We start from the raw sequence: 26,670 nt of genomic DNA, 5'->3' as shown, positions 1-26,670 counted from the left end.
CTTAGATATTTTCTTGAATACTCTTCATGTGGTAAGTTTTTTCTCCCTCATTATACTTGAACCTTCCTGGGCAGAGACCTAGTTAGTGAAAGTTCCCCTCTGGTGCCTAGGATGGAGCCTCTGCACTAAGTAGTCCTCAGTGCTTGGGCAATTCTGATCTTTATATTTGCTTGTAGTTGGAGCCCCCTGCAGGCCATAGAGAAGAATGTAGATAAACAGGCAAGAGTTGGGGGAGATTCCGAGGGAGGGTAGATGGTGGAGGGTGGTCAAGAGGAAGCCAGAAAGGAACAAGACTGAAAGAGGGAGGAACGAGTACAGGGACAGTGCAGGGGAGGCTTGGAGGTAGGAGCCTTAGCTCCCTGGATCCTGGTCCTCCCATAGCTTCAGCCTATCTCACCTCTAGGCTTCTCCCTGCACCAGTTGGGGTATTAGGGTCAAATCTCCCCAGGATCCCAAAGAGAGAGGATCAGGATGATGCTTCCAAATGGGGTGACTCTTGAGCTGAATCCTTCAAACATAGCCCTAGGTCTTTGGAGGACCGCTCCCTCCAGTCTCCATTCCTCTCTGGGCATCAGTTTCTTTGTTGATGAAAGATAACAAACAGGGCATGTCTGCTGTGTTCAGAGCCATTGCAGAGCACAGGGAGAGATACAGACCTGAAAAAGTCAGGGGGACAAGGCAAAGGGAGGCCAGCCAGCCTCCACTCTCTAGTCTAGGGCAAGTAAAAGAGGGACCAGAAGAAGAGGTGAAGGGCAAAGACCATCCTCTGCCCAGTGTCTGAGACATCACAGGTGTAAGAATAAAGCCTTGCAACGGCCATGCTAGCAGGTCGACTTCATCCCCAATAGGAAAGAGAAGGAATACACAATAAGAGAGGCAGACCTAGGAGTCAGGAAGTTTCTGGATTCTATTCTAGTCCCTGATACATACTGACTCAGTGACTCTGGACAAGTCACTTAAACATCTTAGTGCTCTGGGAAATTTGAGTAGGTATGTGATGGAGGGAGTTTCCTTACCTGGAGCTTCTTATAAAGATGAAATCACAGGCATAGTTTACCTGCTCTCACCTCTTCTCTTCCCCTAATGCATAAAACAATTATGTGAGGCCATTACCAACTTGGGGAGCCTGGGGACAACCTCCTAGAGGAGGTGGCATTTGGGTTGTACTTTAGGTACTCTCTAGGAATTAAAGCAATACAAAAGTTTGGTAACTAGAGTTTTGTTCTAAGGCTTCAAATTTAAAGGGTGATGATGGCACTTGCAGTTCTTAGGGATGCTGATGTATTCCTTCCATGTACCATTTTGATCACCACAATATTTCCCATCTCATAAAATTTTCACCAACAACCCAGGGTCTCGGCTTCCTCTCCCATGGAGTAGTGTACTTACTGGCTTTGTTCCACAACCAGTATATGGTACCTTTCTTGTTGCTTTCCCCTGGAGCAAAAATTCTAAACTATAGCTTTGGAATTCAAAAGGAAAAGAGAGGATATTCCAGGGCTAAGGGACAGCCTGGGCAAAGCTTTGGTGGCCAGATGTAAATTATAATAGGCTTGCTTATCATTGACAATGTGAACTTACACAAGTCACCGTACCAAATGGATGGTAGTTTCATTAACTGTAAAATGGGGTAGGGGTTAGTTGCCTGAACCCACTTCAAAGATGATAATGGTATATAAAGATCAAAGATGATAATGGTATATAAAACGAATGACAAATAATTCTTCCTCATAATAATTGCTATTATTATAAATAACTATTATTTTTTTATTATAAATAAATTACCCTTACTGTTATAAATAAGAAACAATGATAATCCCATCCTCCCTCTAGGGCTTCCAGCTTCCAGATAGTCCCCTGCTGTCTTTCTCCTGCTTGCTTCACCTATCACAGTTGACCTGAGAGTTCCCTGACCAAAGGTGGTCCTAGTCTCCTTTCCCTGGAAGAGTCTCCCAGTTTAGTCCCTGGGAGGGGAGTAAATAGTCTTTTGATGAATTCTTAGGGATCCTTATTCTCTCAAATTTCTCATGCTTCAAAAAAAAATCTCTAGGTCCTATTCCTCTGTGGAATAGTCCTATTCATCCTTTTTGCTACCTCCTCCAAGAAGTCTTCTCTGATTTCTTCCCATCTTTCTCCCCACCCCCACCCTCCTCCAGGTCCATAAAGGCCTTTCCCACCTTGGACTTTCCTTAGCACTTCTTGAAGGCACTTACAGGATCATAAATTTAAAACTAAAAAGGACTAGCAACTAACTTGTACAATTCTCTCATTTTACTCAGGGTGATTAGGTGACTTGTCATGCTGGTTCTTGATATATTGTCTCTCCTATAAGAGTGTGAATTACTTGAGGAGAAGGAGGGTTCCTGTTTTTGTCTTTGTACCTAGACAGTGCTTGGCACTGTGCCTAGCACAAAGCAGGGATTGCTAAATGCTTGATCAGATTTAGGCAAACTTTCTCAAAAGAATGAAAACACATTGAAGAGAAGAAATGTTCTATTTCTGTCTTGGCATCCCTAGCACTTAGGGCAGTGCCTGGCACATAGTAGGCATTTCCTAAATGTTTGTTGATGGATTAACTTGAACCTGGGGGTTTTGACTTCAAATCCATTGCTTCCCCCCACAGTGCAACGTTGCCTTTTTAACTTCCTGTTAACTTCCTGATATTACATCTCGTGCAATATTGCTTCTTATGAATCCCTCTGCATGCATTTCTCCCTGCTCCCCACCTCCCACTAGACTCTAGACTTCCCAAGGATAGGGCCATGTCTTATCTAAGCTCCTTTATCTTCCCCAGCAACTTACACACAGCTCCACATGTTAGCCCTTTAATCAATGTTAGTTGAACTGAATGAAAACAGCTGGCATTTCTGTCTCGATTTTCAGCTTACAGTTTCCAAAGTGCTTTCTTCATCTACCTGTTTGGTAGAGGGTGGAGTGATTGGTCTTTTTTTTTTCTAATCCCCATTTTGCAAACACATGGAGGTGGTATATTTTGTCTGAGGTCCTTGCTGGCCATGCCCAGTTCGATGGTAAGTGTTCAGGGGAGAAGCCCTGTCCTTTTTCCTTTTCTTGCATCTCAGACACATACAGACAGGGTGGGACACAGGAGCCTCTATGCTTCATTCTTGACCTTGACTGCAAGACTCCTCAAAAGCAGGGGAGCTAGCTAACATCTCAGTTTTTACTTGGCCCCACTAGCTGGGGATAGAAAATAGATGTGGAAGGATAGTGATAGGGATGTGAGGTCATGCCCTGATTATGTGCAGAAGGTTATAGGCATAGGTATACAGAGGATTATGCCCCCTAAGCTAAAAGGACCAGAGAAGTCATTAGGTCCAACTTCCTCATTTTACAGATGAGGACATTTATACTGAGAGATTATGAAGTGACTTGTCCAGTGTCACATGGATAGTAAGTATGAGAGGTGTTTGAGACAGAGCTCTTCCGAAGGGACTCTCTACCCAGTGAGGTACACATCCCTAGTTGCTCTGTCCCAGATAGTCTATCTTTTTGACTTCAGATCTCAATGGCCACTCCTGAGTGCCCCCAAGTGTCTCCTGTCTGGGGCTCCCCAGCCTACTGCTTGCTCAGTCCTATACCCCTTGTTGCAGTGTATCCCTAAAGGGTAGATGGAATAGAGAAAGGGGATTCCAATCTCTTCAGTCCAATGTACTGATAGGCCAAGATTCTGTCATGGTCTCCTTGTCGAATCTCAAAGGAGGTTCAAGGCCAGGGAAGAAGGAACTGGCTCCCACCAATTGTGACTTCTTTCCTTGATTCCCCACCCATTTCTCCATTTCTGCTTCTATTCCTTTCATCTCCAGTGGAACCTGTGAGAAGGTGGGATGGGAGAGGCTGAGGTAGGAGAGGGTCCTGCAAAGGATGGGGATGAGGCACATAGTTGTCTCCAGAGACTGCTGGAATCACAGGTCATCTCAACCTTCAAAGGACAGAATGGCAACCCAATGGTTGCCTATTGTTTTCTGGCAATCTTCTTTTTCTTAGCAGAAAGCAGGTCATAGAATGGAACACGAGTGATGCTGGCCCTGGGGAACAAAAAGAAGACAAGCAAAGAGATGTCAAGGCTGGGAGTGCTGGTGATGGGGGTTGTAGGGTGGAGAGGAACTGCTTTACCAGAGAGCCTTAAGATCAAAGAAGCCTTAATATTACAGGTCTAGGGCTAGAAGGGACCTCAGGAGCCAACCACCTCATTTTACAGAGGAATAAATTGAGACCTATAGAGTTTAAGTGATTCACCCAAAGCCATGAGTGGCAGAGTCAGGTTCCAAACCCAGGTCTTCTAGTTCTAAATCCTATGCTCCTTCCATTGTACCATGTTGTTGTTTAGTCATTTCAGTTGTGTCTGAATGTTGGTGATCCTATTTAGGGTTTTCTTGGCAAAGAGACTGGAGAGGTTTGCTATTTCCTTCTCCAGATCATTTTACAGATAAAGAAAGTGAAGCAAAACTGGATAAGTGGTTTGCCCACAGTCACACAGCTAGTACATATCTGAGGCCAGATTGGAACTCTGGAAGATGAGTCTTCCATGACTCCAGGTCTGACATTCTACCCACTGTGCCATCTAACTGCCGGCCATACCCTACTGCCTCCCTAGATTGGGATTTTAAGAAAGGGAAGAAGTTGTTAAGATGCTGTCATGCCTGATGGGAGGAGGATGACAAGAATGGCCCTGTCCAGTCTTTTCCTAACTTCGAGGAGGCTTTGAGGATTGGGGGAATGGATAGAGATCAGTCTGTGAAGAACTATGTAAGGAGAACGTGCTCCAGGACCACTCCTGTCATAACATCAATCCTGCCACCCCCTGATTATACCTTATGGCCTTGATCCACTCATCCCTCTCTTCAGGGCTTGAGGCAGAGATCCTGTAGGACTGGTGTTTTCCTTCAACAACCTTCCCATCCCCATCAGTCTTACATGCTTTGATCTTCTGGCCTTTGCAGTTGGGGTTATAGAGCTCCAGGCAATACTGAAGGGGAGAAGGGGAAAGGGTAAGACCAAAAGGAACAAGCTGATGAGTTTCCCATCAAGGAGATATTCAAGAGAAATTTGAATGGTCAAATGATAAGGATCAGACTAGATTTAAATGGATTCAATTCAACAAACATTTATTGATACCACAGATCCAGAGCTGGAAGGACCCTCAGAGGTATCTGTATAAGTCCCTCATTTTACAAAAGAGCCAACAGAGGCTCAGGGACATAGATTGATTTGCCCAAGATCGTACAGATAGTTAAATAGCATTATTTGAACCTCTGATTCCAGAATCAGTGATTTTTCCATTCTACCAGCTGCCTTCCTGTACCAACTACTTACTGGACCCTGGAGGTACAAAGACATAAGGGAAGTAATTCCTGCCCTCAAACAACTTCTATTTACTGGGAATGGTGAGGTTCAGAGGATGATATGTACACAGAGAAGTGAATATATATATGTGTGTGTGTTTGTATAAAATTAGTATGAAAAGATATATAGTGAATATGTTATATGTATCATGTATATCTAGTAAATAGATGAATATATACAGTGAATATATACTATATATGATATGTATAGATTGGTAATATATACCAATAATAATATGTACATATAGTGAATACATAAACATACGTAGCATGTATAATATGCATATATTATTAGTGCACATTAATATGTGCATCTATAATGAATAAATGTATTCTATATATCCATTCATTTGTTTGTGTACATATTGTCCTTTGAACCTCAGGGTATATATATTTGAAAGTATACAAAGGGAAATACAAAGCCATTTCCTGTAGAGAAAGAAAGCAGTAATTACTAGGGGGTGGGGTTCAAGACAGGCTTCACAAAAAGGTTTCAGTTGAGTTCTCCTTGACGAGAGCCTGGGGTTCTCAGCACGACAGGCACTGAGAGCAGAGAATACAAAGGCATGGCAAGTGGAAGTGGAAGGCTGTGGTCTAGTTTGACCTGAATTGTTTGAATTGTTTCTCTGGCATCAGGTGCTAGCATCTCAACTATAAGAATATCCAATCAGGCTGGAGAGAATGGCTTGTGAATGGCTTTATATGCCAGGCTGATGGCATTTTATCTGAGTTCAGGGGTTCTTGTTTGTTTCAGTGTCATAAATCCCTTGAAGCATTAGCCTAGTGAAGCCTAGGGATTCTTCTCAGAAACACAACTTTTTTAATGCATAAAATAAAATCCAGAGGACAAAGGAATCTCTAGTTGTCATTTTTTTTTAAGTTTGAAGACCCCAGGCTAAGAGTTTCTGGCTAGAAAACCTTTAAGGTCAAAATCTTCCAGCAAGATTCTAGGAAAAAGTAGAGTCTTTAGGTTTAAATAATTTTTCCCCAGGATATTTGGCTGGTTGTGGGGTACAAAGAAAAGGAAGTCTTGTTTATTTTATTTTATTTTAAAGCCTTTGCTTTCCGTCTTAGAGTTAATACTGTGTATTGGTTCCAAGGCAGAAGAATGGTAAAGGCTCGGCAATGAGGGTTAAATGACTTGCCCAGGGTCACAACAGCTAGATAAGAGGTCAAATTTTAATCCAGGACCTCCTAAATCCAAGCTTGAATATTTATCCATTGAGTCACCTAGCTGCCTCCAAGGCTTATTGTTTTTTTTAATGGGTTATTACAGTTTTTATAAGCATATGGAAAAGAATCAAGGGAGGGAGAGGGAAGAAGGTTGGTTATGGGAGCAAGGTCCTGGAGGAGGCTCAAGGCAAGGTTCTGAAGAGCAATTTTTTAAAAGCAAAAAAAAAAAGTTCAAGTGAGAAAATAAGTTTGGGATTTTTTTTTAAACTAGAAAGAGATTTATCAAATTATTCTACTAAATAACCTCTAAAGCTCCTTTCAGTATTCCCAAACCTACTGGTTTCTTGGGGTCATCCACCTTCTGGACACAGAGATTCTCCAATGGGATGATGCCTCTGGGCTCCTTATCCTGGAAAAGAAGACAAGATCATTCTTGCTCACACTCTTGGTATCAATAATATCAGGGAGGGAAGGAAAGGGAAAGTAGACAGGGACTTTGACCTTACCCTAGGGAATCCCCAGACAAAAATTCCCCTTCCTTGATCACTACTTCTTTACATCTGTTGTGTTCCCCAGTTAGAATGTAAATTCCTTGACAGAAGAGAATGTCTAACCTTTGTTCTGGTGTCTTCTGTGCTAGCATATAGTAAGCACCTAATAAATTGACATGTAAAGATCTTCTCTCAGGATAGTATGCAAACTCCTGGAGGGGAATGTCTAACCTTTGCATTTGTAACTTTAGAATCTCACACAGTGCTTGGAATATAGTAAGTGCTTAATAAATACTTTTTAATTAATTAACTCATTTATTAATTTACTAAGTTTATACAAAAAAAGAGTATCAAAGGGACCTTACTCAAGTTCTCTAACCCTATTGGGTCTCAACTGAGAGGCATAGTGGAGGAATGGGTAGAATGCTGATCCCCAAATTGGTAAGACTGGGGTTCAAATTCTCCCTCTAACATTTACTAGTCATGCGACTCTGGGCAAGTCCCTCTCTGCTGCTCCTCAGTTTAATTATCTATAAAATGGGGATAACAGTAGCTAATACTTACCTAAAGGGACTTTTGTGAAGATTAAGTGAGTCAATAGAATTAATATACTTTGGAAATCTAACTTTTCAGTTAATTTGTATTCTTCCCAGCTACCCAATGGAGGCATTTTTTAGACCCAGTGGTGAGTCAGTATAAACATTGATGTAAACTGTACTTCCCTTTGCCTATCTCTTCCATCTTCTTGTTTCTTCTTCTTTGGCTCCTCCTATCTATCTGACTGCTGCTCCTCCATTTCCTTTGTTAGATTTTCATCTTTGTCATGCCCATGATCTGTGAGTGCCCTTTAAGGCTCTCTTCCAGCTCTCTTTTTCTTTTCACTTTATCCTTTGTCATTTGGTGATTAAACTGGCTCCCATGAGTTCAGTTATTTTATACAGATGATTCCCTGAACTCTATATCCCCCCCCCAAAAAGAATTAAATCTGACCCTATTTCTACCCCCTCTTCCTTCCCTAAGGAGCTTCTCCAGGATCAGGTATCACAATCTGACCCCTGATTGCCTTTACTTCTATGCACTCTATGCTCTCTAGCTCTTCAGGCTTCCTTGGAGTGTTTGGACAGCTCCCATCTCTGTGTCTTTGCAGTGGCTGTCCTCCACAGAGTGCTGTGCTTCCTCCCCTCTGCCTCTGACTGGTACTAGGATGAAGTTGCCCCAGTGGCCAGGGGTGGGGTGAGGAGGAGTCTAGGTGTACTGACAGACAAAGGGCTTACTGTGGTGAACTCAAAGTAGTAGAGGCAGTTATCCGTCAAGATGAACCAACGGCGCTTCCAAGTCTTTACTCTCCCACCTGGAGAGAAAGAAAGAGGTAAAAGGTTGGTTAATCTTTGAAACTGCCTACTAGACCTGGGGAGAGAGCCAAGGAGTGGTCTTTTGAGAACTCTCTCCCTAGCCAAAAGGCCAAGATCTGGGGGTTTGGAATTTGTTTTTGTACCATAGCCCCTAACCAGCTGAAGGTGCTTGCCTCCTACCTGCTGCCACCACTTCCCAAGAACCCTTAATCCACCCCAACAAAGAAGGAGGGAGACCTCTGACCAATTCTTGCTATCCACAGATCTCCCCCAGGCTGATGGAAGGTGACAGAGCCTGTAGAGACAGGAGAAAGTCTTCAAGCAAGGGGAGAAACTGGAGCCCCATGGGAAAGGAAGGGCAAATTCTAGCAGAACAACAGGTTTCCGCCTTGGCCTGTAGTATCAGCAGTAGCAAAAATCAGCCTATGCCCATCTCCAGCCAAGATTGGACCCTTCTGTATAGTCCTTAGAAATACTGTCCCTCATCTTTCTCTTCCTTTTTCTTCAACCCCTTCTTCTTTTTCTCTAAGAACTTCTCTCTCCCATTTTCTTTACTTTTCCTTCTCGTTCTTTCCTGCTTCATCTCTTCTTCTCTTTGTCTATCACTTCCTCCTTTCTTGCCTATCTGCCTATTTCTCCCTTTCTCTTCTTCCTCAATTTCTCCTTTTCCTAGGTTTTGTCTCCTCAGTTTTTTTCTTTCTCCTCCTTCCCCTCACCTTTTCTTCATAGCCATCCTGGTATTCTCATTCTCCCCTCCCTCCCTCCTTCCCTCTCTCTCCTTAACTCTTCCACTCCTCTCCCTCTTCTTTGCTCCCTCATGCCTCTTTATCTTTTCCCTTCCTATCCTTCTTAATCCTTCCTTTTTCTCTTTCCTATATTCTCTTCCTATTTATTTTCCTTTTACTCTTTCTTTCCTCTCCTTTTTCTTTCCCTCTCTGCCTCTCCTTTCCTTTCTCTCTCTCCTCTCTTTTATTTTCCCTCTCCATTCACTTCTCTCTCTTTTCCCTCTCTTTTATTCTCTGCTTCTCCCTCCATCTCCTCTTTTTTATTCCTCTTCCCTCAACTCTCTCTTGTTCTCTTTTTCTTTCTTCCCTCTCTACTTCCCTCCCTCTTTCTCATTTCCTCACTCTTTTCTCCCTATTTTCTCCCCCTTCTCCTCTCCATTCTCATTCTCCCTCCTTCTCCCACCTTCTTTCCCTTCCTCTTCTCTCTTCTTCTCATTTTCCTTCCTTTTTCTTCCATTTCTTTTCTTTTTACCACCCCCATCTACAGAACTAGAAGAAACAAAACCCCATTACACCTACACAACCACACAGAGCAATACACACTGTGCTCAGTTGCACAACTACAGATTAGTCAGAAGTTGGTTCTCAGCCTTTCCTCTTTCCCCAACCCTGTTCTTCCCCAGCCCCCAGGATTCTCCTGCTGGTCCAGCCTTCATCTCCCAGCTTCCTCTGAACCCACAATGTTGCTCAGGGCTGTTCAGGAAGGCAGAGCTGCACAGGGAGGTAGCCCACATTGAGCTTCATATAGTTATGGTCAGCTTTCTGGTCACTGAGGTCAAGCATGACAGCCCTTTCCCAGGCCAGACTGTGAGAGCATCAATCTACCATAAAGAGCATCTTTGGTTTTATAAACAAGACCTCAAGTCAACTTTTAAAGACAAATTTAAATGGGTGAGAAATCTCTTCCTACACATACACCCAGGATGTTTCAAGTATATAATGAAGCTGCTGCTAGGGGTAGAAGAATATAGTCAGGAAGGTTGGAGAGAAGCTCATCAGGGAGCCAATGGCTTCTAAATTTCAGTGTCCTGGATCAAAACTCCAATGACCTCTCCTTAGTTATGACCGACTATAGACCCACAAGGAAGCCTTGTGTCTTCTTACTCTAACCTCATTCCTTAGGAAAGTCCTCTCAACCAGCCAATCACAACTTAGCAAGAATTTAACAGTTCTCTCATCAATACCTTATTCTATACAGCCCAATGCAAATATGATCTCTTTCAGGAGGCCTTTGCTGATCCCTCAAGCAATGACTTTCTCTTTCAGACTTTATAGAGCATTTGACTCCATGATACAATGCATCCATGCTGGACTAGTAATGATTTGCATTGGCATCTTATCCCCTTACTGGTCTTCAAACTCTAAAACTACCCATAGGGCCACAGATTTATTGGACCTTAGAGATCATTTAGTCTGATCATCTCATTTTAGAGACAGAGAAGGAAATGACTTGCTCAGGATCATACAGATAATAACAGATACAGGATTTGCACTGAGGTCCTTTGATCCAGAGCAAATTTTATTTCTGCTTTGTATCCTGCCTCCTGGATAGGTCATGTCCTATTTCAGCTTTGTACCTCCCCCAGGGTAGAAAATGGGACTCCATACCCAGGAGATTGAAATTGATAGCACTTAGAAAATTCCCTCTGTCCCTAGGCCATAGAAAACACCTATCTTTTAGAAAACACCCTAGCTTTAGAGGTATAAAGGACCTTAGAGGCCACCTAGTTCAACCCCCTCAGTTTATTTTATTTATTTATTTTAAAAACCCTTACCTTCCATCTCAAAATAAATATTATGTATTGGTTCCAAGACAGAAGAATGCTAAGGGCTAGGCAATAGGGGTTAAGTGACTTGCCCAGGGTCACCCAGCTGGGAAGTGTCTGAAGCCAGATTTGAACCCAGGACCTCCACTGAGCCACCCAGCTGCCCCCTAACCCCCTCACTTTACAAAGGAGGACCCCGAGGCCCAGAGAAATAAGGTGAAACACCTAAGGTCATATAGGAGGTTGTGTCAGAGGTGAAATTTGAATCCAGAGCCTCCTTCCTTTATACCACTCTGCCTTCAAGCTAGGCTTGGGGGTTGGGGGATCTTCTTGGAGGTGTGGTTAGGGTGAAGGGAGGCAGCAAGGTACAAGGAGCATTGGAGAGAAGCATTAAGGAGACCCAAATCAAGATGTCAGGGTCAGGGGGAGGGGGCATTGCTCTCACCCAGTTTGAGGAGCCAGCCTTCCCGGTCTGGATTGAAGAAGGTATGAGTAAGGTCATTCCCATCGTCCTCTGGGATGGAGAAGGGCTCACTCTTAATGCTGTCAAAGAGATTCTGTTCCAGAGAGACAAGAGAGAGGTGGGAGTGTGTTCCAGTGGTTCAACTCTGACTGGATGAGGCCTTGGAAACAGGATTGGGGCTGTCCTGGGGGCGTTCAAGGGTTCCTAGGGGGCCTTTTGGTTTGCCTACACTCGCAAAGGGAGATAGATGAAGTGAATCATGAACTGTCAGAGCTGGAAAGGGCAGTAAAACATGGTATGTGGGACCTAAGAGGCCATCCAGCACTCCCCACATCATTTCACATGTGGGGGAAACTGAGGTCCAGAGACATGGACTTCACAGAAGGGACTACTAGAAGAACAGATCGTCCTGGAACTCAGGTGGTCCCCCATGATCAACCACTCTGCTTCCAAAGCTTCACCTGCTGGTTCAACTGAGAGACAGCACTTTGGACAGGGCAGGCCAGTAAAGAAACTTGTCCCCTCATGCTAAGCCCTTGAGATGGGAAGGCTGGCCCAGCTTGGGTGGGCTTTCAAGGCAGACAGGACTCTCCAAAGCTGCCAGATCCCCCCACTCAGTCCAGAGGAGGAGGCTCCAAAAATGAAAGTGGGCTTCTGTTTACAGGGCTTTTGCCCTGCTCTCACCCACGCAGGCTGGCGCAGCTGGGAGCTCCCCTCCCAGACACAAGCCACTGCAGCTCCCTCATGGCCAGCTGTCTGCTTGGCCTGGGCTCTGCCTGCCTGGGGGAATCGACATCCGCACGTCAAACAGTAGACAAATATTTGGAAGGTACCTCGGCGCTCCGTGCAAGATTGGAGGGCTTTCCCAGAAAGCCACAGAAGCCCACAGATGCTTCTAGGGTCCATTTATCATTCATTCCCTCCTACCCAGAGCCTCAAAAAACCTTTCAGCTGAGCTGGATTTCTTGCATCCTGCAACCACTTGCCCCCACAGGAAAAACCTCTTGCCATACAGCTTCCTTGCCCCAGCCACCCACCCCACCACTGCTCTGTTCCAAAAGTAGAGAGATGTGTGTTGGAGGGGGCTGGGGTGGGGCTTGGCCATAAGGAGGGATGGAATGAGCCTTGGCTTGGAGGGAGAAGACCTGGCCCCCATCTAGGCACACTCACATACTTGCTGGCTGCCCTGGAGGTACTTGGTCCCCTCTTTGGCTCTTGATTTCCTGAGCTATAAAATGAAGGGACTGGTCCCTCCCAATTCTGGCATTTCCTATTCTAAGGCCCTCCCCAGATCTGAAATTCTTTACTGGCAGGTCCCTCCTAGGTCTGGTACTCTGTGTCAGTATTGGTGAAAGTATTTGAGTTCCAGTGCCCAGATGGCAAATTCAAGCTATCTGTGAGCCTCCCCACACCCCATTATGAGAGAGAGACAGAAACCGAGAGAGAAAGAGTCAGAGATGCAAAAAATGTCCTTGAGTGCTAGGAAGAGGGGGAATGGAGCAGCTCCCTGAATGCCGGCTCTGCATGCGTGCTGATACTTCACCAATGCTGTTCTACGTTATAAGCTCCTTTCTATACTGGGTTTCAAATTCAGTGATCGTATGATGATCAACAGACCCAGGCATGTGTGTTGGATAGGCACACACATGTCTGAAATCTTCTGGTTCCTCCCCCATCCCCTTGCCCTGCCTCTTTCTAACTAAGACAGAAGACAGCATCCTGAAATATGTTCTTTATTAAGAACTAGATCTAAATTCTTCTGGTGACTTCCTTGCAAGTGGCGGAAGGGCTATGAAGAGGAGAAGGGGAGGTGAAGAGTCAGATCTAGTTTCCTGACACCAACTTGCTTTCAGTTCTCCATGGAGATGATGTGGGTGAGGTGTCAGTGAAGGAAGGAGGCAAAAGAGTTTGTAGAATGGAAATTCACTAGTTAAGAAGCCAAGGAGGGTACAAAAGATTTTGTGTCTGTGGCTATTGCTGCTGGAAAGGAAAACTGATCCTAGAATCTGGAACCTGAGTTCTAGGTTTGGCTCTGCCACTAACTGGCCCTATAAATTCCTTCCTCTCTAAGGGACCTCCATTGCTCTATCTAGAAAATTAAGGGACATGATATAGATTGTCTCCAGAGTTTCTCCTAGGCCTGACATTCCCTGTTCTACAGCTTCTCCCAGCTCTGACACTCCCTGTCCCAAGCTCCCTTCTAACTCAAAATCTCATGATTTTATGAGCCAGGTCTATTTGTAGGGTTCTTTGCTAACACAAACTGAAGGAGAAAATCACAATCAGGATGACAATGGGAACACTATCCATTTCTATTTCTCTTTTACTCATGAACAATTTCTTGTGCATTGTCTATGGGATAACCCCATGACTGAGGCAAGGCTAAGAAACTCTGGCCCAGAAAAGACCAAGAACACACACCTAACATATGATTGGGGACAGAAGGAGGGCTGGAGTCCAAATTTCTGGATCACAAGTCCTGGCACCTTCAGCTGCTTTACCTGGAGGTGTCCTAGAACATCAGAAAGTTGCCTAATCCTCTGTGCAACATTTTAGCCTAGGGAGAACAGGGACAAGAGAAATAATACTTATTGCAATTAATCACAATAATGAAGTCTATTGAAAGCACAATGTATGAGAGCCTTGCTTCCTAGCTCTCTCAGGTCCCTGACTCTTGTGTAGTCAGCCCCAGCTTTTATTGTTGGCACCAAATTATAGAATATATGACTTGGAGGAACCAAGTCAGAAGCCATCTGACTTGGAGGGGCTTCAGGAGCCCATCTGGTTTCATCCTTTTCTGGAACATCAAATTCTTTCTATAGCATCCCATACACAAGTAGAAATCCAGCCTCTATTCCAAGACTGATAGGGACAGAGAGCTCACTACCCCCCAAGGCAGCTCATTCCATTTTTGGATCGCTCTGGTCATAGGGAAGTTTTCTTTAGGATTGAGCCCAAATCCATGTCTCTGTAATGGCCTTTACCTCCTTCATTGCTCTGATTTCTGGCTTCTGGGGCTGAGCAGAACAGGACCAATCCCTCGACTGTGGTGTGGGACAGCCTTTTAAATAATCATAGATGCTTATCATGTCCCTTCCTAAATTTTCTATTCTCCATCCTACACACTCCCAGTTAGACTGAATTTCATATAGCCTGTTTCCTACTCTCTTCACCAACCTGGATATCCTCCTGTAGATCAGGGATCTTAACATTTTTTGAGTCAAGAACCCCTTTGGCAGTTTAGTAAGTCCTTTGAAACTCTTCTCAGAATCATGTTTTCAAAGGCATAAAAGAAAGTACCTAGGATCACAAGGGAAATAATTTCTATAGAAATATGCTTATCAAAAACAATTTTTAAAGATTTTCAGAGATTTAAAATTGAGAATTCCTTTCCCAGATGCTCTCCATTTTCTTTGTGTCCTTCCTGAAATGGGTCCCAGAGTTGAATGCAATTCCCCAGACATGGTTTGAACAGAACAGATTGGGATTATCACCTCCCTAGATCTGGATCCTTGATCCCCTAATTCATGTAATCCAAGATTGCCTTAGCTCTCACATGCTCATAGATTTAGATTCCTTCAGTTTATTTAAAACACAAACAACTTTAGAGAGGTGAAGTATAGGATCAAAAGATCATAGCTCTAGGGCTGGAAGGGACATTGTAGGCCACAGAATCCAGCAACCTCATTTTACAACTAGGAGAAATGAGACTGAGAAAGTCTGTGATTTGCTTAGGGCCATGAAGTTCATAAGTGTCTAAGTCAGGATCTGAACTCAAGTCTTCCTGACTCCAAGTCCAGAGCTCCAGTCACTATGCACCCAGCTGCCCAAGTATTTGAACTCTGCTCTTCTAAATCCAAATTAGAAGTTTTCTTTTGGTTTTCTTGATTCAGAGTTGGCTCACACTGAACTTAAGATCTGCTAACATGCCCAAGTGGCTTCTATCCACCATACAAGGTAAAAAATGGAGAAGCTGGAACATGGTCCTAGGACCATTGGACATGTGATTACCCTTTTTTCTTATTCTCTATTTTCTCTAGACTTTCTTTTTTAAAAATCCTTACCTTCCACCATATTTGTTCCAAGGCAAAAGAGCAGTATGGTCTAGGCAATGGGTATTAAGTGATTTGCCCAGAGTCCCACGGCTAGGGAGTGTCTGAGGTCAAATTTGAACCCAAGACCTCCCAGCTCTAGGCTCAGCTCTCAATCCACTCAGCTACCCAACTGCTTCAGCCTCACCCTCTCTCCTGGTTTTCCTTCTACTTGTCTGACAACTTCTCTGTCTTCTTTTCTAGATCCTTAGTAAGGTATAGGTGCCTTTCAAGACTCTGTTCCAAGCTTCCTTTTCTTCTCCCTTTATGCTACCTCACTTGATGATCTTATCAAATCTCATCAGTCCTAAATCTTCCTTTATTGCCCCATTCTCTCTGGCAGACCTCCAATCTCGAATTTCCAATTGCCTTTTGAACACAAATCTTCCTGACTGAAAGTCCACCACTTTATCCACTCTACTATCTAGTTTCCTCTGATACAGTGACCTTAGATAAGTCATTTGCTTCCCCTCCTTATCTCAGCTTCTTTGTCTATAAAAGGAGTGGCCTGGCCAGGATGTCCTCACTCCAGCTCTAAGTTGCTAAACTTTATATTTGATTATTGAATGTGAAGTTACCTATAAAAGAGGTGCCTTTTGGGGGACTCTGGGAAAATTGACTTAAGGTAGACTTGAGAATACCTGGAGCCCTAGAATCTCAGAGTCAGCAGGGTCTTCATAGAGTCTAACCCAGACCTGAACAAGTATCCTCTTTCCAGTATCCTTGAAGAATGGCCATCCAGCCTTTGCTTAGACCCCTCTAGTGAAAGGGAACTCACTCCTCCAGGCAGCTCATTCCCTCTGAGTGTTGAGAAACTCTTTCATCAAGTTGAAATCTGCCTCCTTGAAACCTCCATCCATTCCCTCCAAGTTCAACTCTCTGGCACCAAGGAGAAATTGGTGAGAAGTGAGAAGGAGGCTAAGGAACACAGTCCCGACCCAGGCTTAAAGAATCCACCAAAATACAGCTGTCCTTCCTAGATCCATTCCCTCCCTTTCCTCAGCTCCCCCTTTACCCCCAAAATACACACACTCTTTTCCTCTCTGGGAGGCAAGAGTTGGACAGAAATTGAATTAAGCAAAAACCTCTAGCTACCACCTACAAATTCCCACATTGCCCCCACCCCCAGGACATAGGAGAGATAGACCACGATTTAATTAAGCAAAGACCTTTAGGTGCCCGAGCAGTAAAGAAGGTAAAACCCCATCTTTGGAGCTACCCAGAAAGAAATCAGGAACATAGAATTAGAAAAGGCAGCAAGAGGGAAGGCATTAGGGCCAGGCCAGTGCAATCAGCCCCAGGCCTGAAATCAGGAGACACTGGCTATAGCTTCAACTGAGCTGCTGATCTTGGCCCATTCATTTCCCTCATCCAGGCTCAAGTTTTCCCCTCTGTACAGTTGGGAAATTGGAAGTTGCATTAGGTACCCTGCAGGTTTTTGCAAGCCCCAGGTAAGGATTTTGCAGACCTTTCAGGGCTATCTTGCAGTTTGGATTGTTACCCAATATCTGGCCATTTCTTTATTCAGGTTCTAGCCCTGGCTTTGGGATCAACTGGCTGAGTGACCTTGGACAAGTGATCTGGTTCTTGGAACCTCCATGGGTGGCACTCTGGTATGGAGGAAAGAGAACCATTGGTGAAGTCAGATGATTTGAGTTCTGCTATTTCCTACCTGTGTGAATTTGGGGAAGTCACTTTTTTTTTCTGGGTTTCACTTTTCTTGGGCAGAGTGAAGAGAATGAGAATTTTGAGATCCCTTCCTGATTCTGACAGAGAGTAGCTCAGGCTTCTTAACGGAGGGCAAGGGTTGCTTCATTCTTTGTATTCACAGTGCCTGGTATAGTGGCTGGTACATAATAGGTGCTTTATTTATGCTGGTGATGGATTGATCATCTCACCCATGGAACAGGAATGTTAGTCCCTGACCTATATCTCCCCAGACTGTTCTGAATCTCAGTTAAGACAACAGACATGAAATACGTTCAATGTTTCTCTAATAGTGCAGCACGTTATTTATTATTCACAGAAGGGATGATTCTGGTGAAAGCAAATAAGGAGAGGCTGAGTAAGGCCTTTGGGGGAATGGATGCTGCTGTGAGCAGAATTAGACTCGAATGCCATCTTCTGGGGGGCTCTCCAGATGACAAAACACTTTCCTCTCAATGACTTCTCAAGGTAAATTGTTCAGGGATTAATCTCTCTATTTGGCAGAGGAGGAAACTCAGGACTGGTGAAGCCAAGAGGAGGAGGAAATGGGGTGCAGTGCACTCAGAGGACCCAGTCTTTATATTCCCCCTGTATGCCCCCGAGCAAGTTATTTCCCTTCCTTAGACCACCGTTTCTCCTCTGAAAAATGAGAAGATTGGACAGTATGTTCTCTGAGGCTCCTTTTAACTTGAAACTTAGGACCCCATACCATCACATTAATAGAGGGAGGGCATGTGCTCCAACACCCTGGACAGGTCCCCTCTATAGTGTTCACTGCTAGTCAGCCAGCCTCTTGCCAAACACCAGAGAGTTGGTCTTGCTTGAAGTTAGAACCTGTGGCCATAGATTTAGAGATGGGAGGGAACTTAGAGAAGATCTTTTCATTTTATAGATGTGGAAACTGAGGCCTAAAGAGTTTTTCCCAAGGTCTCACAATGATAAACAGTAGAGGATATAACTCAACATGGGCTCTCTGACTTCAAATGCAGGGATCTCTCTGACACTAAGTTGCCTAACATTTAATATTAAGAGAGCAAATATTCCCTGTTCTAAGCCTCCTCCCAGCTCTGATATTTTCCATTCTAAGGTCTCTCCCAGTTCTGACACTCCCTTTTTCTAAGACTCAGCTCAACTCTGACATTTCCTATTCCAAGGTTCCTCCTGACTCCAACAATATGTCAGAAAGCAATGAGCAAACTTTAAGGCATTATACAAATCCTAGTTATTATTGGATTGACTAGAAGGGGGAAAGGATGGCCTTTAGAACTTAAATCAATGATTCCACCCATCTCCCCAAAGCCAGGTTTAAGGTCACACAGGTTCTTAGTATTAGGTAAGAATCTCAAACCCGGTCTTCTGACTTCCATTTCCCCCCATTCCCCCCAGGGCAGAGAAGGGCTACAAAACTCCTAGGAAATATTTAACAACATAAGTAAACATACAATCCAACCTAACTAATGTTAGCTTGTGGTTTTCTAAGTTAATTAGTGGCCTGGAGAGACCATTTTTTTTTAATTTTAGTTGGGCAGTATTAACCTAGAGCTGTGTTGGCAAACCTATGGCACACATGTTGGAATGTGCCGGAGGAGACTGCTCCCCTCCCCTTCTCCACACATGCCTGAGGACATTTCTCCCATCACCTTCCCCTCTGCTCAGCAGCCCAATGGGTACACTTCCTCCCTCCCCTGTCTGGGGTAAATTATGGGGCTCACATGTGGAGTAAGGGTGCAGTTTGGGCACTCAGTCTCTAACAGGTTTGCCATCACTGCCCTAGAGGATTGGGGAAGGACAGACTCCTCACTAGCCCCAGAAATGACCAGGCTGGGGCTGAGGACTGGGGCAGCCAGTACCTTCAAGAGCTCTTCAGGCAGGTCTCCACCATTGTTGATACCTCTGTTCATGGACACAAATCGTTCAAAGGGGGGCTTGTCCCGGACATTGGGGTTGTGTAGACTGGTGTTAAGCATGATGACGGAGAAGGACAGCACATAGCAGGTGTCTGAACATGTGGGATGGGAGAGGAGAAAAGGGTCACAATCCCTGGGATGTGCAGGGTTCCACATCTACCCCGGAGGGCAGCAGGGGTCCCTCTCTCTGAAGAGGCACGCCCAGGGCTACCCAGTACAGTTGGGGGACAAAGGCTAGAGAGGAGAATCATTCCCTTTCCAGTGGTGCTGTGTGATTTCCAAACATCCTGAGGAGGGAACTGTGGGACCCCATTCTGAGTTTCAGATTCCTCATCTGAAAAAGGGAAGTAATGCCTGCCTGCCTGCCTGCCTGCCTTAAAGGGCTGCTTGGGAGAAAAGGCTTTGAAAAATGAGAGCCTGAAACAAGAGCTGATGTCACTGAGGAAGGACGGGCAGCTTAGGGGAATGACCTCCTCTGATTCTTACAACTAGTGAAGGACATTTCCACACTGGGAATCCCACCTACTGAGGGATAACAACAGCAAGCATTTATAGAGCATTTAAGGATTGATTGCAAAGGTCTTTATGAAGAAAATCTCATTCAATAACAATAACTAACATTTTTATAGCACTAAGGGCCAGGTACTATGCTAAGTACAAATATTGTCTCATTTGAGCCACACAACAGCCCTGGGAGGTAGGTGCAGTTATTGCCCCCATTTTACAGATGAGGAAACAGAGGCAAATAGAGGTGAAATGACTTGTCCAGGTCTACTGCGCCAGTTCAAATTACAGCTGACCAGTCTCTCTCCACCCCTCCTCCCAGGAAGGGATAAATCCTCTTACCTGTGGACTGAAAGACACCTGGGTTACAGAGACAGTAACGTGCGGCAAAGGCCTCCATCATCCGATCGATCTTCTGGGCCTCCCCTGGAAGCCTGAAGCTCCACAAAAACTGTCTGGGAGGAGCACAAGGGGTCAGTGGCTGGAGAATGAGAAAGAGGCATTTCTAAACCACACCTGGGCTGCTGGACCACTCTGCTCCCTCTCCCTGCATCCTTCCATATCCCACCTGGCCTTCAAGGTTAACCTCAAAAGTCACCTCCTCCAGAACCTTTATTGTCCTTAGTTTCCTCTTCTGTGAAATGGGTAGCTTAGACTTGGGAGAGGAGGGGTTCCTCAAGTTCCTTCCACCTCTGACATTCTGATAGTCTGTGTTCTAAGTTTTCTCTCCCAACTTAGACATTCTCTGTTCTAAGGGCCTTCCTGCTCTCACAATTTATGATTTTGATTCTTTCCTAAGTAACCCTAGCCCATAATAATTCTTCACTTCCCCAGAATTCCTCTAGTCCTTAGGGTCTAGCACCCACATAGCTACATGGCACCAGAGAACGCCGAGCAGCCAATCTAGTCCCAGAAACACCTGTATTAAAATCTCGCTTCAGATATTTGCTGGCTGAATGAGCTTGGGCAAGTCACTGAATCCTCAGTTTCCTCATCTAGAAAATGAGGACCTAAATACAAACAGCAAACCAAAGCACCTATGTCTAAGGGGTGTGGTGAGACTTAAATGAAATATTTGTAAAGTGCCTAGCACATAGTAGGTGCTTATTAAATGTTTATTTTTTTTCTTCCTAGGGTTGTTGTGAGGATAAAATTAGACAATGTTTGTAAAATGCTTTGCAAATATTAAAGCAATAGATTTTATTATCTAATATAATTATGTATAAGCTATTATTAATAAGTATAAATTGTATCTCCTGAATAAAGGGTGACTATATATATTATAAAGGCATATATATAAGCCATTATTGTTAAAAAGTATAAATCATACTTCCTGAATTAAACAACATACATTTATTATTCTTATTGTTAATATATGCACATTTTATCTCCTGAATAAAGGGTATATATATTATATATATATACAAAATGTGTGTATATAATATATATATATATATATATATATATGGACATTTGTTTATAAGCCATTATTATTTTTTAACCTTTCCCTTCCATCTTACAATCAATACTGTGTATTGGCTCCAAGGCAGAAGAGTGGTAAGGGCTAGGCAATGGGTGTCAAATGATTTGCCCATGGTCACACAGCTGGGAAGTGTCTGAGGCCAGATTTGAACCCAGGACCTCCCATCTCTAGACCTGGCTCTCAATCCACTGAGCCACCCAGCTGCCCCCATTATTGTTGTTATTATTATTATTATGTATCCATTTTACCTCTTGAATAAAGAATAAATAGATATGCAAAAATAAGCTATTATCATTAGTCAATAAGTATAAATTTATCTCCTGAATAAAGGGTGTGTCTATAAGCCATTATTATTTTTAACAAGTATCTATTTTACTTCCTGAGTAAACAGTAGATACATACACATATACACACACTTTTCTTCTCATGTTAATAAGTACAGACTTTTTCTCCTGAAAAAAAGGGGGGGGGTGTATGCCCTTATTATTATTATTAACAAGTATCAGTTTTACCTCTTGAATAAAGAATGTCTACATACACATATACAAGTTTATTATATGTGACTATATAAGCTATTATTATTGTGTTGTTGTTGTTTTTTTTAAACTCTTACCTTCCATCTTGGAGTCAATTCTATGTATTGGTTCCAAGGCAGAAGAGTAGTCAGGGCTGGGCAATGGAGGTCAAGTGACTTGCCCAGGGTCACATAGTTGGGAAGTGTCTGAGGCCAGATTTGAACCCAGGACCTCCCATCTCTGGTCCTGGCTCTCAATCCATTGAGTCACCCAGCTGCCCCCTATTATTATTGCTTAGTATATTATTATATAATATTGTTGTTAATAAGTATACTTTTTTCCTGAATGAAGTTTGTATACATACATATATATATAGAGATAGATATAGATATAGATAGATATAGATATAAGCTATACTCAGGGCATGGAGGCAATGGAAAGGGTCTCTGGCTTCAGAGGCTCTAGGTTCAAATTCTGCTTCTAACAATACCTCTATAATATTGGTAAGTCATTTGACCTGTCCTGGCCTCAGTTTATTCATCTGTAAAAGGAAGGCAGCTGAACTAGATGGCCCCCAAGATCCCTTCTAGCTCTAGAGCTGTGAAGGTTTCTTTCTTCTTCCTTGATCCTTCCTCGAAGCACTTTTCAATACAAGGCACTTTTTTTGGCCAATGTTAGTTGGATCAGTGATATTCCTTCTTTAAAAAAAAAAAAGATTTTTATTTATTTATTTTGTTCCTTCTTCAAAAGACTCTGAATTTAAGGTCCCTTTGGATCACCCAGGGTGCTCTAGGCTCTCAAAATTGCCCTGTAGCCCTAATAACCTTTCTCTCCCACTTCCTGTCCCAAACTCAAATCTCTGAGCTCTCCTCCCCTCTGTGTGTTGGCTTTCCTTTGTAGAAGGTGACCTCCTTGAAGGTAGATCAGGCTTGTTTGCTGCTTCTGTTTCTATCTCCAGGGCTTCCCATGGGTCTTGGTCCAGAGTAAGCAATTCATCAAGGTTTTCCCTTGATTTCATCATTCCTTCACCTTTACCCTCATAGCACTCACCTCAGCGCCTGTACCAGGTGGAGGTTGGCAAATTCATGCAAGTCCACAAAGGCCTGCAGGATCTTGAGGTTCAATGGATCTCTAGGGAGGGGGTGGAGGGAGAGACAGGAGGGATTAGACTCTGCTCTTCTTAGTCACTCTATCAATGCATTATGTGTCTTCAACTTGGTAGTTTTCCTGCACATAGTAGGTGCTTAATTAGTAAATGTTTAATCAGTTCTATTGAATTAGACCTCTACCCAGAGGTTTGAGGGTACTGAGGAGGTACTGGACACAAGAAGACCTGAGTTCAAATCTTGACTCAGACACTTACTAAGTGTGTGACCCTGGGCAAGTCACTTAATCTTCCTTTGCTTCAGTTTACTCATTTGTAAAGTGAGTGGTTTAGGTGGTCTCTGAGGTCCCTTCTGTCTCCAGATCTATGATTCTAGGATCTATATTTATATATGTTGTAATATGATGTAATATATTATATATTACAATATAGCCTCATATATTACACTATAAATGTCTCAAGGGTGGAGACTGTTCCAAAGACAATGGTCTTTGCATCCGTGCACTGAGTGTAGTATCTGACACATAGTAGGTACTAAATAAATGTTTGTTGGATGGGTGAACAAAGCACATGGTCATTTCCTCTACTGGAAGACCTCCAGTGATGGGAACAGAGGAAGCTGATTAGCCCTCAGGACAGCTCTGATTCTTTGGAAGTTTCTTTCTAATCATATCTTGAACCTTTGTACTTGGGAAAAGTTCCAATTATTGGAGACCAAGATGTAACATTCAATATCAAATCTAATGCAAATTTAATGTATAATTTGGTGTAAAATTAAAAAAATGCAGAGGTCCTGATGTGTTCTTGACTTTACTACTGACTTGCCATAGGATCTTGGCCAGATCACATCCTCTTTATCTCAGTTTCCCTACCTAAGAAATAAGTACTTCCCTCTAGGATCACAGATGGAAAGCTTTCCAGTGGTTTAAAGGACTATACAAATGCTGAATGCTACATGAGAAATGGCCAGAAGGAAAGGGGGACATGCTTACCTCCCCCCCAGGTAGTCCCCGATGGCTGTCTTGTTGAGCCCCTCCCCTTTGTATAGAAACTGGGCGATTTCCTCTACACTGGAGGAAAGGAGCTTGTGGTCATTAAGGTACTGGATTCCCTGGGGGCAGCAAAAAGAAGACAGAGTGAGGAGGGGCCAGTGGCTGGCCATCTTTCCAGCAGCCTTTGTTATGGACCAAGCACCTTGCCAGGGCACTGCTGAGGGCAGGCTGTATACAGAAGACACCATCCCTGCTCTTTCAAAGTTCCCAATCTAAAGAAGAAGACATCACTTTTTACTAAGCACATGTTTCCTGAAGACAGACTCCTTTGTGCATCTTCATTGTAATCCTGGCACCTGACACAGAACGTCCAACAGAACTGGTTTCATTTCAGAGAGAAAAGAGTGCTAGATTTGAGGTTAGGAGACCTGGACTTGAATCTCAACTCTGATGCTCGGTAAACATGGGACAGGGAGCAAGTCAATTCCCTTTTCTGAGACTCAGTTTTTCCTTTGTAAAATGGGAATAATGATAATAATACCCTATATTTCATTTGTTGGAGTTATTGGGGGGGAATATTTGGTAAAGAAATGAGAGCTGTTGTTTATTAATAGTTAATAAAATTATTAGCAGTTACCTGGAAATCACTCAACAATGATTTATTAAGTGTGTATTATGGGCCAGGCACTGTGCTAGGTATTCAAGTACAAAGGATGAAATGATCCCTACTGACAAGGAGTTTCTATCCTATTGGGGAGATGGTTTTATAGATATAGATAGATAGATAGATAGATAGATAGATAGATAGATAGATATAGATATACACACAAAAATTATAGACTAAATATTGAGGTAATAAATATCAAGATGAACAATGTGGTTAAATAGGAGAGGGTCATTAGTTATTAAGGGGGTGGGGATCAGGAAAGTTTCCTGCAGAATGGGCTCCTACAGTTTGGAGGGGAGGAGGGAGAGAAGGCATGCCAGCATTGGGGATGGTCCATGAAAAGGCATGGAGATGGGAAATGGTGTATCATGAATGAAGCATAGAGAGAAGACCAGTTTGGCAATGTCATAGAGTATGGGAGGGAGAGTAATGTTCACCAAGGCTAGAAAATAGGTTGAGATCACATCGTTAGAGGGCCTTAAAAGCTAATCAGAAGAGCAGTTATTGGGGGCAGCTAGATGGCTCAGTGGATTGAGAGCCAGGCCCAGAGCTGGAGGTCCTGAGTTCAAATTTGACCTCAGACACTTCCTAGCTGGGTGTCCCTGGACAAGTCACTTAACCCTCATTGCCTCTCCCTTACTGTTCCTCGGCCTTGGAACCAATACACAGTATTGATTCTAAGGGTTTTTTTAAAGGAAAAAGAAGAGGAGATGGAGGAGGAGGAGGAAGAAGAAAAGTAGGGTTTATTTTATCCTGGAGTCATTTAGAAACCACTGGAGCTATCTAGTAGGGGAGTCACATGGTTAAATTAAGGAAATTATTGGATAATTACTGGAAGGATGATAGACTGGAATGAAGAGAAATGTGAGCAAGGGAGACCAATTAAGAGAACATCCCATTGGTCTATCAGGATATGATAAGGGTGGCAGATAGGGTGCCAATCTCATAGTCGGAAGCCTAGACCAATGGTTCAAAAACAAACCAGTAATGATTAGAATAGGATTACTTCAATAATTCAAAGACCCATGTATTTGTTAGTACCCTGGTAGCCTCCCCCCTGGACAAAGCTTACAGACTTTTTGCATCTTAGTAGAAGGGGCAGCTAGGTGGCATAGAAGATAGAGCACAGGGCTTGGAGTTGGGAAGACGAGTTCAAATTCCCCTTCAGATACTAGCTGTGTGACTCTGGGAAAGTCATTTGACCCTATTTGCCTCACTTTCCTCAACTAGAAAGTGAGCTGGAGAAAGAAATGGCAAACTATTCGAGTATCTTTGCCCACAAAACCCAAATGGAATCAGAGTCAAATATGCCTGAGATGACTGAATAACAACAACAATAGCAAATGGTCTTTGAGGGTTGCCCTGGCTGAAAAAATTAATTACCCTGCAGTACAGTCAAGCTTCTCCCACCCTTTGGTTTTCAGAAAACATTTTGCTACCCCAGTCATACTAGAAAAGATTGTTTGGTGGTGCAGTGGATAGACCTTTGAGTTGGGAGTTGGGAAGATCTGATTTCAAATTCTACCTCAAACTCATTACTTTTCTGTGAACTTGGACAAGTCATTTAACCTCTATCTCAGTTTCCTTATCTGTAAAATAAGGATAAAAACAGCACCTCATTGACTGGATTGTAGTGAGAACCAGCTGAGAGAATGTCTGTGAAGTATTTAGCATGGTGCTTGGCATGTAGTAGGTACTATAGAAATACTATTATTGTTATTATTATTATAAACTTTCCAGGATACGAAAGAGACTAGACTTGGTCTCTGTGCAACATAGTAACTAAGAACTAGGCTCACTTTCATGCTATGATGAGTCATCAGAAGAGGAAGAGAAAGACAAAGGAAGGGGAGGAGAGGGGGAGAAAAGGACGTTTGGTTAATTGAGTTCTTTTTATCCCTCGGAGTGTCAGACTTGGGCACAGGAACACAGTGGAACACAGCCTGTGCTGAAGTCTGGAGGAAATGATGAAGCACATTCGCTAAAAAGCAAGCAAAATAAATAAAGTAAACGATGTGTGTGTCCCCAATTTTAGGTACATGTATATATACACACATATAAGCACACAATATGTATATTTACACATATACAGAGAGATATACACGTACATGTTTGTATATGCACAGATACATATGTGTGTCTATCATAAACATATTTGGGTATGTATGTGTACATATACACATACATACGATACATATGCATATATACACAGGCATGTAGATACATGTTTAGATACCTGTGTATTTATATATATGCATGTGTACTATACGCACATCATTAGGTAACACTTGTGTATATACACATAT

The 26,670-nt window shown here is 43.3% G+C and overlaps 1 protein-coding gene across 1 annotated transcript in view; it reads right to left on the bottom strand.

Moving 5' to 3' along the window:
• Positions 1–2,475: 2,475 nt before the first annotated feature.
• CYTH4 (cytohesin 4) overlaps positions 2,476–26,670 on the bottom strand; it is a 36,559-nt gene continuing 12,364 nt past the window's right edge. Inside the window, exons 5-13 of the mRNA XM_001366728.4 lie at positions 23,698–23,816; positions 22,651–22,731; positions 19,945–20,057; positions 19,042–19,190; positions 11,376–11,487; positions 8,302–8,378; positions 6,874–6,945; positions 4,833–4,987; positions 2,476–4,046 (exon numbers count right to left, since the gene is read on the bottom strand). Of these exons, the coding sequence (XP_001366765.2) occupies positions 3,974–4,046; positions 4,833–4,987; positions 6,874–6,945; positions 8,302–8,378; positions 11,376–11,487; positions 19,042–19,190; positions 19,945–20,057; positions 22,651–22,731; positions 23,698–23,816 (951 nt within the window). The 3' untranslated portion in view covers positions 2,476–3,973. The remainder of the gene's footprint in view (positions 4,047–4,832; positions 4,988–6,873; positions 6,946–8,301; positions 8,379–11,375; positions 11,488–19,041; positions 19,191–19,944; positions 20,058–22,650; positions 22,732–23,697; positions 23,817–26,670) is intronic.

Source organism: Monodelphis domestica, chromosome 5 (genome assembly GCF_027887165.1).
Source record: "Monodelphis domestica isolate mMonDom1 chromosome 5, mMonDom1.pri, whole genome shotgun sequence".
NCBI lineage: Eukaryota > Metazoa > Chordata > Mammalia > Didelphimorphia > Didelphidae > Monodelphis > Monodelphis domestica.
Note: the sequence above shows the minus strand (reverse complement) of the source record. Positions and strands in the feature narration are given on the sequence as shown.